This window comes from Drosophila grimshawi, unplaced genomic scaffold (assembly GCF_018153295.1).
Source record: "Drosophila grimshawi isolate 15287-2541.00 unplaced genomic scaffold, ASM1815329v1 contig_311, whole genome shotgun sequence".
In the NCBI taxonomy this organism is placed as follows: Eukaryota; Metazoa; Arthropoda; class Insecta; order Diptera; family Drosophilidae; genus Drosophila; species Drosophila grimshawi.
In genome coordinates, this window is record NW_025063098.1 from 2325087 (window position 1) to 2342289 (window position 17203).

The following is a 17203-nucleotide window of genomic DNA, read 5'->3' on the forward strand; positions in this document are numbered from 1 at the left end:
GATATGCAAATTAGTTTACACATTGGGCAAGAAATTTGGGTTTAGCACCTAAGTCGATTTTTATTACGCTAAGGCGATTATTTTGGAAATAATACAAGCACAGTTTAGCTAGTTATTTGCTCCCAGACAACCATTCTATTGGGTATATTTATTATTCAATATTTTCGAAAACATTTTTACTACCTTTTAAAGGTGATTCTTCCCATTTAACACTAGACATTATTATAAGAATAGAATTATTGGCACGTTTTTTCAGTTCTTAGAGCTTTTTGTGACAAAATATTCAATCAAATATGATTCCATCTCATTATTAACGAATTACTGATATATGATTGTAATCTAATTAGTTCTTTTGGATAAATACATACAGATTCTTTTTGCAACACTGCACCACTGTGCAGCCGTTGTTGTCTTCATCTACCTGCAGCCAAAACTCATCAAGCGGCCCTTGTCGATTGTACGTGCATGGGAAAAGTACACACAAGCTTGTGGATTCCTGTTGGAATTTATTTGGGAAATACGCGCACATAAAAAGCAGCTCCCTCTCCCTCGTCATCATCATCGATGAGAATAAGTGTCTGCGTGTATGTCTCCCTGTGTGCGTATGTCTCTGTGTGAGTGTGCCTGTGTGTGTGTCTGTGTGTGTGTGTCTGTGTGTGTGCATGAGAGTGCACTCAAATTTCGTACAGTGCTCGCTGCTTGCCCTGGCCGGGGTTCGTGAGATCAGCCCGCAGACGATTTCACTCTTGACTGGCCATTGGCAGCGCTGCGGCAGCGCCTCATATATAAATATGAGCGCCGGATGGCGCAGCAGCATCAGAAAACGAACGACTCTCGAGAGGTGCGCACACGCAACGCTCGCTCGCTCCAAACCACAAAACACAAGCACCACCACACACTTGAACGAGCCCAGAAAGCTTCAAACAACAACTATTGCCATGTATCTGGATACAAAAAACCTGACAGCTAGCAGCAACAACAACACAACTGCAGCAACAAAAACAGTCTTAATGGCGCCCAAGGCGGGGCGACGCATGCGGAAAGTTTGGCAACCGCTGCGAAGATTGCTGACAGTGGGCGGCAAAGGAAGACCAATGTCTCAGCCGCACCCCAATAATGTTGATCTCAATAATACACAGCTTTTGCTGTTGCCGCCGCTGGAGCTGCTGAGCGACAGCAAAGCAACATCAACAATAATAACAACGCCCGATGAGTCTATCAACAAGTTTGCCGCTGAGCTGAGCCAGCAGCAGGTGCCTGAGGAGGATTTGACACAGACGCCACCGCCGCCCAACACGCCTACGCTGATCAGCAGCGTCTATGTGGAAAAGGTCAGCACACAGAGCTGCAATGCCTGCCAGCATGGACGGAATTGTCAGCACACACATCGCAGCAGCAACAGCAACAGTAACAGTAACAGCAACATCAACTTGAACGCCAACAGCAACGCTGTCCAATCCACGTCCACGCCCACGACCACACCAACGCCCACGCCCACGTTGTGGGACCTGCAATTACCGTTGCAGTACATTAGCACAGACAACGGCACCTTCTTCTGGGCCAACACACAGGAACGCGTCGACGATGATCTGCTGCACGCCTGGCTCTGCCAAAGCTTTAGTCAATTGCCTGGCACGCTTTGCTAGCCAAGGAGTTGCCAAGTGTTGTTGTTACCCACAACAATCGATAACCGATCTCATTTTTGGGCTCGCTCGTGACTGTGTCTGCAGCATGACTCAAAAAGTCAACACACCTGAGGCCCCAGCATTGTGCACCCTAAATTCTTATTAGTTGTTTGTTCACACAATTATTTATTTCCTCGCGCAATATTTACTTTGTCAATGTGATATCAATTTGCAAATAAATGAAAAACTATTGTACTACCTACATACTCGATGAACAGCTGATTTATATTTATTTAAGTCCAGTTAATATCGAATTTTATGTTTCTAACAGGTTTCAATCCCAGCTTAAAGTGCCTTAGCACTTTACTTTTGAAAAGAGCATGGAGCAGCCTCTTTTAATTAAATGACTATTACAAGAACTATTGACGAAGAAGACTTAACAAAAAGTTTTCTTTCTCTCTTTTCTTTAAAAAATGTTAACTGTGCAAATTTTTACATTATTTGTATCCAAATAAGTAAAATAAAAAAATGTGGAAAAGTTTGGTAAAATATCAAGTTTTACATATTAAAATTTGCAAATCTAATAGCATTTTAGATTTCGGATTTCTTATTTAAAGATGCCAAATTATAGAACCCAATTCATAAATAAGAGAGAAGACTTATTTGAAAATAGGATTGGTCTATTTTTTCTCAAATAATTATTGAATTCAAATTAAATGTTTGCCTTTTCATTTGGTGACAAATCACATGAATCAGCTTTTAGAACGCGGAGCAGCTCATTGGGTGGAATGCCGGCATTCATAAGGACGCAGTTGTAGTTGGACAGAAGGCACTCGCTGGGCACGAGGCCACGGTATTTGCCGTTGGACACGCACAGAGGCTGGTATATCATGGGACAGGGTTTAACGCAGGGTCCAACATCCAAATTGAGTTTCAATTGCTCTTGTAGATTGGTAACTTCCTGGGTGCTGCACCAGTCCATGTCCGTTTGGGTATAGGCTAAAGAAAAGAGCATTAGGAATACATACAATAGGCAGAAAACATTTTTTACTTACTCGTCAGGGCACTGCGTTCACGGCGGCAATTGCTGGCCTTCAGACTGCAGGGGTTAGCGAATTCCTTGAGATTGAAACCATCGAAGCCACAAACCGGTTGATGGAGAGCCGGACATATTTGCGGACAATCCGTGTCGTTGTTGGACACCGAATTGCCAGCTATGCCGGACATCAGCGCCAAACCGCAGCAGAGCGTTATGGCTGGGAATTTCATTGTGCAAACCTTGATTTTTCTTGCGAAAATTGTGGTAATAATTTGTTTATTTGTTGACTACGTGTGCTTTTTGGTAGCTATCGCTGACAATTGCTTTGACTGTTTGGAAATTCATTGATTTTTATATATATTGCAGTCACTTCAGAAGGCGTTCTTATCAGCAACGGGCCTCTGATAACGCAATCGAGCAGATAGTAACGCAATTGGAAACGTAGTTGCTTTGGTCTACAATGTTCTGGCTCAATGTTCTGGTGAGTAATAAACTTTGCTGTGCTCTAATTGACGTGTATTGACGGCTCTCTCGGCCAAATTGCCATCAGCCATCAATCGATCAGCAATCAACAAGAATAAAAATCAGTATTGTTGTGATAGCAGTTCGTATCTTGTTTATATCTTCGAAACAACAAATTAGAATATTTTTTTGTTCGGCGAAAATTTTGGGGGAATCACTTCTTTAAGATGTTGCTACCATAAATGCGATATTATCAGCGAATTTGTTTACCATTTGTTTTTTCCTTAGAATAGGGAGCGCATTTGAGAGTCTGCATTATTTAAAAAAACAAAAATTAAGTTTATTCTGAATCAATATATGTGATTGTTTTCATCGAAACCAATCAGTTGTTGTTACATGTTTGAGAGTGATTCCTGGATGTTGAAGTAAGAGGAACTTTTAATTAAATGATAAAACTGATGCTGTACTTGAGTTTTCCCTTAAAATCGGTTAGGACGGTATCTAAATTATTGTTATTCTTGAATGTGTGAGTACATTTATTACCAAATAAATGAGTGACTGAGGCCTTGAGTTTTATAAATAACATTAATGAAAACTAACTCTTTGAAGTAAACAAGCTTCAACCATATTAATTTTACCAGTTTCAGCCATATTAATTGGTTGTCTCACCAGAAGACATTTAAGTGCATAAAGAATAGGAACCAGTAACTATGGGGCCGGCCAATGTTGGGATAACACACAAGCTGTTGAGCATCAATCATAAAACTCAGCATCTTCTTAACGGCAAAGTTAATTGCACCAAGCAAAGCGATTACATATAGCGATTACACCAAGTAAAGCGATTATAATAGCTTAGTGCTTGGCACTGTTGATAAATTATGTAAAATAAAATGAAGAACAGTGCCAATCGGTCCATTAAAATATAGATATACACATGCATCATGTACAATTTAGCATATACTACGCTCAAAAGTAAACGTTATTAAATTTGTAATAATTGAATCTAGTAAATCAAATGCATACATAAGAAAAAATAACACTTTATGCCAACATCTTATGATCATAGCTTAGACTAGTTTTTATACGAAGTAAAAAAAAGTTATGAATTTGCAGGTGTTATATAGATTGTGTAAAGAGAGTAGTTATGCTAAGATAATTGGTCTTTTTAGCCTTATAATATTCTCATTAATTTGCAGGGCTATTATGTAACCAACACAGTACAATTTATACAAGCATACACTTGCATGATCAACATAACTCGTTTTATTGTTGTTTTTTTTGGTTCTTAAAACTACCCTTACGATTAGATTTAAATGACTACGTTTTGTACATTTCACTTACCCACATTGTCCCTCATTTGTTTAATGGTAACAGTGAAGCTGAAAACACCGCGCTGGCTAATTTGAGGCAACAACCGCCACACACAAACAATAACAATAACAACACACCCAGTCGTGCCTAATCGCCGTTTAATGTGTTTACACACTTGTTGCTCGCGGCGCCCTTAGCTAACTGGCCTGGTCGAGCGTAGAGAGACATGGTCAAAGAACTGGCCAACACATTGCTGGTGCTGGCAACACAGTGACTGTTGGCCAATCAATGACCGCTAAGCGCATGCCGGTCACGCACGCGAAGGCCGCCGCTCATTTGTCGACATCGTCGTCGACGACTTTGTGCTTAGCTTAATGTCAAGAATTGGGCACAGAGGCGTACATTAAACTCCAGTGCCCAGTACCTGTCCCAGTCACAGTCTCAGTTCCAGTCTCAGGCTCAGAGACAGAGCGGCGCATATATGCAAGTGTTGTGTGTTGTATTCTTACTCGCACTCGGCTTGTAAATGCAAATGAATAGAGGTAGCCGGGTTCGACGATGCCTATCGCTGGCAGCGTTCAACGTTCAGCGTTCAGCAATCATCATAAGCATTATCAACATCAACAACGGCATTCCATGATGGTTCTTTCTTTCAATTCTTTGCCGCTGCGCATACGAAATTAATTATGCGCTGTCGGAGCCAATTTAACAGAAACTTATATTGCTACTTAATTTACGTCACGGCGCTACCAGAATTTTATTAATTTTTCTTTTCACATTTCTTTCTTCATCTCTTTTTTTTATTTTTTTTATTTTGTGATATCAATTTGCATTTTTCGTGTAGGAGAAATGCGTTAGTGATTGATAGAGAGAATGGGTGTGGGGTGGGGAAGGGTAACAGATTGGATGGGAACGATTATCTTTTGCGGTACTGTTTTTATGCCCAATTTCAACGTCCGCCTCAAAACGCCTTGGTATGTGAGTATTGCGTGTGTGTTGTTACTGGCCCGTGACTGGAAGGTGTTGACGTCTACATGTTGCATTTTAATTGTGGCTTTTGATATGGGTTTTTCCTTAGCATTCTGCTGCCCAGCTCCTTCTTCACCTCTCTCGCTCTCTCTCTCTCTCTCTCTCTCTTTGTCTCTGTCCCTCTGTTTATTTTTCTTCTTTTTTTTCTAGAAAATAACATAAATAAATAAGTTGTACGACACGCGGCGACAAGCCCCGTGCAAGAAATTGCCGTGAAGTTATGCACACCATCCCCATATTTGGGCACACAGGTGGCGGTGGCGGTGGCGGTGGCCTTAGCCCAAGGCAACTGACAACTGCAATAATAGCTGTCTGTAAGCTATTTCCACAGCAAGTGAGAATATTTCACATTGGCAGGTTGCCAAGTTAGGCAACGAATGCATGCCACAGATTAAGAATGGAGTGAGTTAAGGTACTTCAAGACAAGGTCATTTTATTAAAGAGGGCTAGTAATAAGGAAAGAAGTCGTACGCCAACTTCTATGCTATATACTTAAGTCATTGAACTGGCTTGCGACAGTAAAAAAGAAATGTGATTGCCTCATTAATCATTTTGTTGATTTGCAAGTTTAAATTTTGAGATGCTTTGCTTTGCTTTAATCAAAATTTAACAATTAATTTTCTGTAGTTTAATTTAAAGTTAGCATTTCATGAAATGTGTTTCCTTGGAGTTGTCCAAATAAGATATCCGAGTTCTAGTTAGAATCCGTTTTCTCTTAATTTGGGTTTAAATTTTAAATAGATTCTCATTAAAGATTATTATGATTCCAATAGCCATCATAAGTTGCCGAAATCTAACTATAATAATTGAAGATATATGACAGTATATCAACATGCCAAATAGCTGCATTGACGTCATAGAAAATTTCCAGAAAATGTATATATCTAGAAAGATCTCGTCGCAACTAAATTTAAACACACACACAATGTTCTTATCAGTCACGTAGGCGAGTAGAGCATATTTTATGGAGCGAACATAAACAAAATCTTATATCGTAAACAAGCTGAACCAGCTACCCAATTGAATGGAATTCCAGACGTCATAACAATGTTTAAGATGGTTATATACGAAGGATGTGGATGAAGAATATGTTTTGATCGTAAAACTGAAACCCAAAACCAAAACCAATTAAGAAGCCAAAGTAATTTCATTTTTATATCTTTTGTTATGTATTTTGTAAAGCTCTCATTTTCTATCACAATATCTTATAATCTAGTGGAAGCGCTGGGATCGCTGAGTTGAGTTCGAGTTAAGATTAAGTACGATGCTGCTGCTGCTGCTGCTGCTGCTACTGCTATCACAGTGTTGTATGCATTTAAAGCTGGTTGTTGTTTCGAGGATTGGGCCCTGATTTTCAGATTTAAGCCTGAGCCCAACGATCCTGATATTGCATGAACGGATGCTGTTGGCTGGAATAGCAGTAGGCGGGCTGCAGCAAATCGGCATCGACGCTGGCAACTGGCTGCAGATTGGTTGTCCAGAAGAAGGTGCCGGCCTGAGTGCGTGCAAAGCGTACGGGCACATAGATGTCCTCCTCGGCATCGAGCTCTTGCTCCTGCACCAACTGGGCGAGTTTCTCGTTGGCGGCATTCTCATCGATTTCGGCATAGTAGACCTCCTCGACTTCAGTGTTGCGCAGATTGTCCACGGATTCAAGTGATTCCAGTGAGTTGTTCTGGCACTGCTTGTTCTGTTGTTGTTTTTGTTGCTTCTTGAAGAAGGTCTTCAAGACCTGCTTAATGCTGTAGCTGGTCTTCATTTTGTTGTTATTGTTGTTGATGATGGCGACTTGTTGGCACATTATTGAAATTTGTGTGTATTGGTCTTGTTGTTGTTTTAGCTGTGTGTTGCTTGAAACGCTGACGATGTCAGAATGATTTCTCAACCGAAAGGCAACCCGCTTTTATAGCTCCGCGCCGGTCCGCTCAGCGCAGCAGCGCAGCTCACCACACAAAATGCATTTCCTGTAGCCGCACACACAAACACAAAAAAAAAGGGAGAGACGCACATAGAGAAACGGAGAGAGAGAGAGATAGAGAGAGAAACACCACAGTTAAGGAAACGTAGAAAGACCCTCCGACAGACACGCGTACGTGGTACGCACCTCACCCTCATTGAAAAATGCCCTGACGAGTGAGAGAGATAAGATTGTTAGCCGGCGAGCGAGCGAGAACCTGAAATATGAAGCCGCCACAAGGCTCTCTTGTAAGGGCAGCAGGTAGCCTGAGACGAGCCTGTTTCCCCTCGATGTGTGTAGGAAGTCGAACATGGAGCAAGGAAACGTAAACGTGGACGCAAACGCAAAACCCCTGATCTATACACACACACAACAAAAAAAAGTGCAACTGTTCGGTGATACGAAGTGTGGGAAACAATTTTTCGGTACCCTAAAATTTGTAAGGAAATATATATTCAAGTGGTTCTGGATCTGAGCTGTTTAACAACAGGCAGGTGTTCCTTCGTAAAATTTCTCACGACTCGAAGGAAGACAAGATAGGACTCAACACCGAGTGAACGGTGCCCAATATTTGTGCATGGGATCATACAGTTAAAAGGAGTGCAAATTGTTGTCCTAATGGGCAATCAACATAAAGGCTGCCACTCGTACCCAGGGGATATCAGGAAAAAAAAACATAAAAATTAAGCCAGCATTCCCACGCATTGCCACAACACATTCGTCCTGCGGTCCCAGCTATTTATATTTGTATGGGCATTTCGAATCACTTGTTGGGCTGTTTTCATTTCCAACTTTCCCACACGGATTTTTTGAGTTGTTGTTTTGTGGTGGAACTCGAACTTGCACCCCAAACGAGAACCTGAGCTCGAAACTCTGCAGCAATAAATGTGGCTGCCACTTGTCTTCGATTTCATTATAAATGCGCCCTTATTTGCTCTTGTGAAATCTTTCAGATATTTTAATTAATTTTCTTACAGGAGGGGAAAACAGGGGAAATCAGTAAGTGCGACTGGAAAGTGTGTGTGAAGCGCGTTGTTATTTATCGAGAAGATACATTCTTTGAATGACATTAGATGCCTGCTAGGGGGTGCATTTTGTTATCGTTGCAGCTAATGGATTGAGTGTGTGAAATGTTTGGGAGCCCTCCCGCCACGATGGGGCTGACAATGTTTATCAGAGACTGCAATCCGTGAAGCTAAAGGGGGGTCGCATTCACAGCTTACACTTCAGCTCTTGGGTTTGCTGTTGCTTTTCTTCTTTCTTCTTTTATTGTTGTTATTATTGTAGATAGTTGTCTCGTCTCTGTGGTAATATAATATATGCACTTGAGTAACTGAAGCCTCCAGCGGCCTGAAGATAATGGGCAACGTGCCAAGTGCTCGCATGTGTGTATACACACAAATACAAATACACATACACATACACATACCGACCGAATACAGTGCATCATAAAAGCGAGTCACCATTCACGAAAGAGCTGACCGAAAACTGAGGTCAGGCGCTGGAAGGCGGACAGTGTGTGGGGCGTGCCGAGTCTTTTGTGTGATCTTAGCGAGTATGTGCTGGCATCCAACATCCAACATCCAGCAGCCAACAGCAAGCAGCAAGCATCAAGCAGCCAGCAGCCAGCAGCAGCCATAGCTACAGACGCAGACGCAGCCTCGCTTTGGCGGATGGCAAACGGGTTATTGAAGCCAAGCTACGACCATGGCTATAACTACACTCTTACACACACACACACACAAAAGACACTCAGCGCTTGGGGTATGACGAACAAATGTGTAAAGTATTAAAAAGACTAAAAAGAGACCTACAAAATAAAATAAAACAAAGCGTCGACCGCATCCTAAACAGCGGCCAGCAACGACTCGCCAAACAACAACAACAGCAACAGAAACAACAAAAGCAACATGGAGCAACAACAGCAGCAGCGGCAACGAGCCAGCCCCAACCAATCTTTTCAAGTTGATCCCCATCAAGATATTATTTGACAGCAATGAAACGACTGGCACGAGTTTGTTTCCCACGGTCTGGTACTGCGCCAGTGTGTATATGTGTGTGTGTGTATGTGTGTGTTGCGAGTATCTGTGTGCACCAGTCCCCCACATACCCCCCGCACACTGCCTGTGCCTTTTGTCGGTATGGATGGGTTGCCGTCTCTGTCTCTGTCTCTGTTTCTGTCTACGTCTCTGTGTGGGTTGCTGGCGGCGTTATGGAGCTGTCGGTGCACGGTGGGGTCGACAGGGGGGGCCGCTCAACACACTGCTGACGCTGCTGGCTGTGGCTGCTTTTCGCGGCGCAATAAAGTTGAAAGCGCACTGTTGGATATAAATTAATTCAACAACACGCTATAGTTGTTGTTGTTGGTTTTGTTGTTGTTCTTGTTGCTGCCCGGCTTGGTCTCTGGGCTTGGGCCTGTGCCTGTGCACGCTCTCGTGCTGTTGTTGTTTTTGTTGCTTTTGTCGTTGTTGGCCTAAAGTTGGTCGCCGGCGCAGCGGGGGCACTGAAATTCGCGCGTGCGTATACCATCGATAAAAAATAAAATTGTTTTACAAAAATGAACAAAAAAAAAAAAGAAACGACCAAAGCGGGAGAAATGAGGTCTTCGTTGTGCTTATGTCGAGAATCAATGTGTGTGTGTGTGTGTGTGTGGTGTATGGTGTGGGGTGTATACGGTGTGTGTGTTATTGTGTGTGAGTATTTAAGTTGGTTTTGGGCGACTATGGAGAATCCGCTACACATTAAGCTGGCATGTTGCGAAATTGAAATGAGTCATGATAAATTCAATTAGACCCTTGGGCACCGCCATTTCGCTCCTGAGACTGAAATTAGCTATGAAAATTGTACTATAAAAATCAAAAAGTAATTATTTATCGAAATAAATGGATTATGGGGTTAATTTTGTGATAAGTTTTTAATTCCTTTTTTCAAAAGCAAAATGAGCACATTTATTTTATATAATATATATTTGAAAATATTTATAATTTTGATATACAATCGACCGACCTAGAAAAATAAATTACTTCAAAAGTCTTGGATATTTCACCTTGAACAATTCCTGCAGAATAATGTAGTTTATAATTATTTTCTTTCTTTTGAGTAATTTAAATAGTTGATAAAAATTGTTTTCAAAAAATGTTTATTTTTTCTAATATAATTACGCATATTTATATAAATTTATGTCTTCATGGATATATATGCGTATGATATATGATATTTATATTACCCTCAGTAAGAATTGTATTAATTCGAATACGCATGTTATTTAGGGCAACTGAACACAATCAACCCTCATGAAATCGAATCCAATTGTGGCCCTTATGTTTTTTGGAATGCAACTCATGTTTTACAACACTAACAATCACACACTTTTCACTCTCAATCCAATTAGCCATTTCCGGAGCAGTCAGCTTTTTGACAGCATCGCGCGCGCCTCACTTAACGGGCCAGCAACAACAACAGCAATAACTACAACAGCAACAATAACATCATGCAAACAAAATAAAGATGAGGCTGTTAACATTTGTTAACTGTAGCTCATTTGAAATGCGTACAAAACGCCAACTTAATTTGTCATGTGCCTCTTTTACTGTTGTTGTTGCTCTTTGCTTTTTGTTGTAGCGTTTTTTTTTTGTTATTTTTGTTTTCGTTTTTTTCTCTTTTGTGTGACGCTGATGATGCGCCACTTGTGTTGTCATCTTGAATGTGATTTCGCCGTTTCGGCACTTCTAATTAAGTGTTGTGAAATTCGAGTCGTGTGAGATTGCTATAAATAGTCAATATAGAGATATGATACATATGCATGTGCTATTATTGTGAAAACGAGGATGAATCACCGCTTAATGGCGTGCCAAATATAAATACAATTATGCTTTAAAAAAAACTTCAGATCACTCGTGACGTGACAAAAGCCTCAAAACACCCCACGAGCCACATAGCACATAACAACATTTATAGCGTGTGCTAACAACAGCAACAACAGCAGCAGCCACAACAACAGCAGCAAGTCGTAACTGACTTTCGCGCACACGTCGCATAAAAAATGCTTTGCCTTTTGCCCAGTCAAGCCGGTAATTGTCTACAAATGGTAGAAGTAGTCCGAGCCATAAGCCGTACCCGAACCAAAAATCCCAAAAAAAGAAGAAGAGAGAAAAAAAATGCAGAAAACCCACCGACAGATCGCAAAGCCCGAACAAGCAGTGGTCGCAATAGGCAATCAAGAATAATCATGTAAACGAAAAGCGTAATGCTTGGCCCACGAAGTCCACGATCCCAATCAATGATCCATAAAGCGTTAAAAAAAAAACCACATACAACAAAAGCCAAACAAAGCGAGAGAGAAGACAAGAAAGAAAAAAAAACAAAATCAAAAAACAAAAAATGCTGCGCGATGACGATTCCACAATTATCAGCGTGCCATAAGCTACTGCAAGGGTGAAGGCGAAGGCAAAACCGAAGCTGAAGCTGAAGGCACATGGCAAGACCAAGACGAAATAGCAACAGCACCAGCACCAGCACCAACAACAGCAAAAGCAGAGAGCTCGGAGCTCTGGGCTCGAGTCCACATACAAATGAATTGAAATGCAAACATCTTGTTATGGATGGAAGGCATGTGCTCGCTTGGCTGCCGCTCTGCCGCAGCAGTCAGAGCTCTTAAGGCGGCGGGCCGTCAGACAGACAGACGAATGGACGGACAGGCCACAAAAGACCCCAAGCATGCACAATCAGAAGAAGTCAGGCCAAGCAGTCAGGCAGGCAGGCAGGCAGCCGTCGTCGTGGAAATCGGCTGCGAAACAGTTTCCCACGGTATAACAATCACAACTCACACAACCGCACACATTCATACACACACACACACACACACACATTCATACAAACACACAGCAAGATAGAGGCGCAGCCGCAGCTCAAGTCATTTTATTGCCCTCACCAACAAACACACACACACACACACAGAGCGTGTGTGCTAGAGCGAGAGAGTGCGCACAAAGTGAGCACACACAGCGCATACGTAAACAGAAGCCAGCCAGCAGCGGCAGCAGGCGCAAGCGAGAAAGGAACTTAAAAGTTGGGTCGCGCACGAGGCAAAATGCGCATCTCTCTCGCACTCACCATCGCAACGAAACGCGGTCCGAGCCTATAAAAAGCACGCCGCAAACAGCGAGCTGAATCATTCAAAGCAGCGACTTTGCAGCGTGCACAACACAAGAAACGCAAGCAAAAACCAAGCGAGTGAGAGTGACTAATATCAACTGTGGATTACGCGTGATATCGTCAAGTTGTATTATTTATTACCAACCAACCAACCAACTAACTAACTAACCGTTCACAAAATGGTGCTGGAGATGGAAATGTCGAAGACGTATCAGTACCGCAAAGTAATGAAGCCTATGCTGGAGCGCAAGCGTCGTGCCCGCATCAACAAGTGCCTGGACGAGCTGAAAGACATCATGGTGGAATGCCTCACCCAGGAGGGGGAGCATATAACACGCCTGGAGAAGGCCGACATACTCGAACTTACCGTGGAGCACATGAAGAAGCTGCGCGCCCAAAAGCAACTCCGTCTGGGCAGTAGCTCCAATTCCAGCGTTGCTGGCGACTCCAAGCTGAGCATTGCGGAGAGTTTTCGTGCCGGCTACGTGCATGCCGCCAATGAGGTGTCCAAAACATTGGCAGCGGTGCCCGGCGTCAGCGTCGATCTGGGCACACAGCTGATGAGTCATTTGGGACATCGTCTTAACTATTTGCAAGTGGTGGTTCCCACACTGCCCATTGGCGGCGCCATGCCGCTCCAAACTACAGATGAACTCAGCAGCAGCAGCAGCAGCGGCAGCAACAGTCCGAGTCCGGCGCTTGTGACACCGCCACCCTCAGAATGCGGCAGTGCCAGTGGCAGTTGCAGCCCGGCGCCCAGTGAGGCTAGCACCAGCTCCAACAGCACCGGACCCATGTGGCGTCCCTGGTGAATGCATTGCAGACGTGCAGCCTTGAGGCACAAGGCGTTGACAACTTACCCATCACTTCGAAGACAGCTGTTCGCACGCAGGCGCGCTGGATTGGAAACCGTGCGCCGACAGCTCGGCATCGGCAGACTTCTGCCCACTCGGATAGAGCCTGGACTACGGCTGACGAGTGGCGCTACATTTTTATGTACTATACCAAGACCAAATTGAATAAAAATAAATGATTTGAAAAGAAAAAAAAAAACCAAAAAATCCGAAATTTCTTTTTTGTATTTATCATCTCAAGTTTCAGCAAGTGATTGAATTTCATCAGGCGCCTGTCTGCGTCATCGTGTCCAGCGAGATAAGCGCACACAATCATCAACGAAGCCCTTCCGGAGGAGGCGGCCAGCATTTAATGAGCTCCATAGAAAAGGCAAATCAAAACCGCAGCCGGAAGTTGCTAAATATTTTCCCACACTCGCTCGCTATCCAGTTTGGCCTCATTTAATGACGGTTCGTTCTCCGTTCTCCGTTCTCAGTTCTCAGTTCTCAGTTCTCTGATTCCGACTTCATGCCGAGCTTCGTCTGTGTGCCATTTGCGCTGGCGCTGCTGCCGCAATTAAATAATAAAAAAGCAAAAAAAAAAAAAGCGTAGAGAAAAAAATTATTTATATAGATATAGATGTATGTGTATGTATGTTAAAGACAAGCAACTACAGAATTCTAGGAAACGTCATTTATTACATGTTTTTTGAGTGTGAGAACCGCTCGACTCGCCTGTCAATGGTTCGCATTGTTGCTGTTGCTGTTGCGGTTGCTGTTATTGTTGTTGCTTTGACGCTTTGACAGCTTTAACTGCGCTTGACCGTTTGGCACATGCGCCGGGGCCGCCAGCGGGACAGACAGACAAACAGACAGACAGACAGACCTCCAGACATCGCAAATTAAGGTCCGCGACCGGACCGGGCACTTAAAACTTCGTTATGTATCGGTATTGGTATCGGTATATCAGTACTGTCCATGTGTGAGTGCCTGAGTGCTTGACTGTATGGGTATTGGGTATGGGTATGTTGTGAGTGTGCGGTTTGGTTACGGAACTTCAAATTGAACGCTTTTGTGTCTGGTGTGGACAACTATGATGATGACTGCTACTCTCCGCTGATGCTGATGCTGATTGCTGCTAATCTCTGCCAAATGTGATTAGTCACGTAACATTGGCACAGCTCTGTTTTTTTTTTTTCTTATTTATTAAAATATATACATATAAATATAGACATATATATATATATAGATATTTGTATATGTTTTATTTCAGCTTCAGCTTCGTTTCAGCCGCAAATTTGTATAAGACGAAAATTGCAAGAGGACCATTAAAGAACTTGCCTTGGCAGATAATTTTGAAAAAGTGCGGTCAAAAATGAGTAGGATTGTGATGATATTTTAATGACTGAGGATGTGTATGGAGGCAAAAAACCCATCAGCAAAGTGATTCCCCCTGAATACAAACCTAAATTTGGGTATTTGCCACACGTGCTAATTATTAAGTTCAACTTAATAAAGTTAAATTATGTTGTGATATGTTTTTAATTAATATTGAAAGGCAACATTTCAAAAATAATTGCTTTTCAAAATATTGCTAATACATAAGCTCAATTAACTGTGCATGCAGTTAATGGTAAAAATAAATTGGTAAAATATAATAATATTTATATAATATATTTATTTATAAAATATACATTTCTAGGAATCTGCCCGAAAATACTTTTAATAACTTTATTTCGCAATTAGTTGCAGGCCAATATTAAATTTTAATAGTGTGATCTATATATTTGGCACATGGTATAAAGCTGGCAATGATGATAATGATTCGCATGATATTATGTGGGCCAATAACTAACGGTTCGATTGAAGCGACTTCAACGGTTCGTAAGCGCCTTAAGGTGGCGAAAAATAAACCAAGAAAAAATGTATTAAAAAAAGAAGTACAGTACGGTGCACACATCACGTGACCTCTGAGTGCTGGCCCACACTAATTCCAATTCCAATCCCATTCACATTCACTCAGCCAACTGCTGCTTTTGCTCATGCTGATGTTGCCCTGGGGCCAGGCAGTGCCACCTACTGCAGTCATAATACACACACGCCGCAAAATTTAATGCAGCCATATTAAAGTAAGCGCAAGACCGCCACTTAATAATAAAAAATATAAAGAAAAAAGAAAAAAAACAGACACATCAACACACACACACAGAATAAAACCGGCCTGCTCGATTGGGCGCTGGCAATGGGGGATTGAGATGAGCAGCGATTGTTTTGTGTGGAAGGGGGTGGTGTGGGGTGGCGATGCAACAACTCGTGCCAGCATCTCGGGCACACACGTACACAGACGCGCAGAGCTCTCTTTTGGTCAGCGCTTGTCCAGTGGCAACGTGCGCGTGTGCCAATGCAGTGGAACAACATCCCATATTAAAGATATTACAGAGTCAATAGCACACCATATAAGTGTGGCTCAATCTCTCTCTCTCTCTCTCTGTCTCTACTTCATTTGTCTCGCTCTGGCCATAAACAAACTAAATTGAGTTCGTTCGACAAAACGCTGCGGCTGCGGCTGCGGCAACAACTGCGAGCAGCGAGTTGTGCGCTGCTTCGCGCATGCGCCGCGCCACAGGCTGCCCATGCCACTGCCCCTACCCCTACCCCTTTCTGTTTGGTCTTAACGATCGTGTGTCCACAGTCATTACAATGTTGGCCAATGCGACGACGTCGACTTTGCCGCACACTTACCGCACGCTGCTTTTCTCTTTCAAGTCGCTGCAGCAGCGGCAGCGATTCACCTCCTCTTGCTCCTCGGTCGTGATCTTGCCCGTAAGTGGTCTTGTATCTTGAATTCAAAAAATACGTACAACAGGGACAGGCACACACACACACACACACACACACATAGAGAGAGAGACCCAGGCATACACATACATATAAAAAAGGGCAGGTGTGTCGATCGTGTGAGAACCACGTTCCAAACCATTTTCTCACGATCTTCGCTTCTGATATTTTTTTGTACTGTCCCTCCATACCGTCTCCCGTCAGTCCGCCAGTCCGTCCGTCCCTCTGTCGGTCCGTCCGCCTGTCTATTTGTGTGTGCGTGTGCCGGGGCCCTTCAAGTGATTCGTATGCAGTTTGTGTATTGTAGATTTTTAATGACTTGGGCTTGCGTTCGAGCGACGAGCGACGAGCGTTGAGCTCACTGCAGATCTTGAGCGTTTCGGAGTTTTGGGATTCGGTTTCGGTTACGTCGCAAACACATTCGTTCATCATTCATCGGGTTTACCTTTAAGATTAAGTATCTTTTGTAGCTGCATGCATTTCCTTTTTGCCTTCGCCTTTGCCATTGCCTTTGCCTTTGGCTTTGCTGTTGCCTTATGCCATATTCAGCTTATTGTCCATTGTCGTCTCTGGTTGTGCATCTTGTTGTCTTTGTTGTTGTTGCCATGCCACAATTATGCTGCCTGGGGATGGGCGAGGATCAACACATAGTTGCGATTTTTACGGGGTTTTGTATTGATCTAATGCAAATTTGTACGAGTTAGTCGATTGCAACTGAAATTAAGTTGTACAATAGATTTTTTATCCATCATTAATAATATTTATGCAAATTACTCTATAAGGTCGAGTAAATCATATTTCCTATGTAGTTTGAGTCATAACTTATATCTGAATTGATTTGATAAATGATTCTATCACAATTAGCAAATTATCTTATTTATTTATTTTAATTTAAGCATTTTAATTTTTAGCAAGCTTAGCGTTGAGTATAATTAATTAATTTAGTTAATTTAAA

At 42.6% G+C, this 17203-nt stretch overlaps 4 protein-coding genes across 4 annotated transcripts; 2 read left to right on the top strand and 2 right to left on the bottom strand.

Moving 5' to 3' along the window:
• Nucleotides 1-831: 831 nt before the first annotated feature.
• Nucleotides 832-1871, top strand: LOC6563564 (enhancer of split M2 protein). Its single transcript, XM_001990584.3, has one exon. The coding sequence runs from the start codon at nucleotides 939-941 to the stop codon at nucleotides 1644-1646; it is 708 nt and encodes a 235-aa protein (XP_001990620.1). The 5' UTR covers nucleotides 832-938; the 3' UTR covers nucleotides 1647-1871.
• Nucleotides 1872-2284: 413 nt separating this feature from the next.
• Nucleotides 2285-2994, bottom strand: LOC6563563 (enhancer of split M1 protein). Its single transcript, XM_001990583.3, has 2 exons — nucleotides 2681-2994; nucleotides 2285-2624 (listed from the first exon to the last, which is right to left on the bottom strand). The coding sequence occupies exons 1-2, from the start codon at nucleotides 2892-2894 to the stop codon at nucleotides 2338-2340; spliced, it is 501 nt and encodes a 166-aa protein (XP_001990619.1). The 5' UTR covers nucleotides 2895-2994; the 3' UTR covers nucleotides 2285-2337.
• A 3629-nt stretch (nucleotides 2995-6623) lies between these two features.
• LOC6563562 (enhancer of split malpha protein) lies at nucleotides 6624-7284 on the bottom strand. The gene has a single exon (XM_001990582.2). The coding sequence runs from the start codon at nucleotides 7265-7267 to the stop codon at nucleotides 6827-6829; it is 441 nt and encodes a 146-aa protein (XP_001990618.1). The 5' UTR covers nucleotides 7268-7284; the 3' UTR covers nucleotides 6624-6826.
• Nucleotides 7285-12585: 5301 nt separating this feature from the next.
• Nucleotides 12586-13631, top strand: LOC6564342 (enhancer of split mbeta protein). Its single transcript, XM_001990581.3, has one exon. It carries the CDS (start codon nucleotides 12757-12759, stop codon nucleotides 13387-13389), a length of 633 nt encoding a protein of 210 aa, XP_001990617.1. The 5' UTR covers nucleotides 12586-12756; the 3' UTR covers nucleotides 13390-13631.
• The last annotated feature ends 3572 nt before the right edge of the window (nucleotides 13632-17203 follow it).

Coding starts and splice junctions, on each gene's coding strand:
- LOC6563564 (XM_001990584.3), top strand. CDS start 939: ATGTATCTGGATACAAAAAACCTGACAGCTAGCAGCAACAACAACACA.
- LOC6563563 (XM_001990583.3), bottom strand. CDS start 2,894: ATGAAATTCCCAGCCATAACGCTCTGCTGCGGTTTGGCGCTGATGTCC. Junction 2,625..2,680: donor TGAACGCAGTGCCCTGACGA/GTAAGTAAAAAA, acceptor TCTTTTCTTTAG/CCTATACCCAAACGGACATG.
- LOC6563562 (XM_001990582.2), bottom strand. CDS start 7,267: ATGTGCCAACAAGTCGCCATCATCAACAACAATAACAACAAAATGAAG.
- LOC6564342 (XM_001990581.3), top strand. CDS start 12,757: ATGGTGCTGGAGATGGAAATGTCGAAGACGTATCAGTACCGCAAAGTA.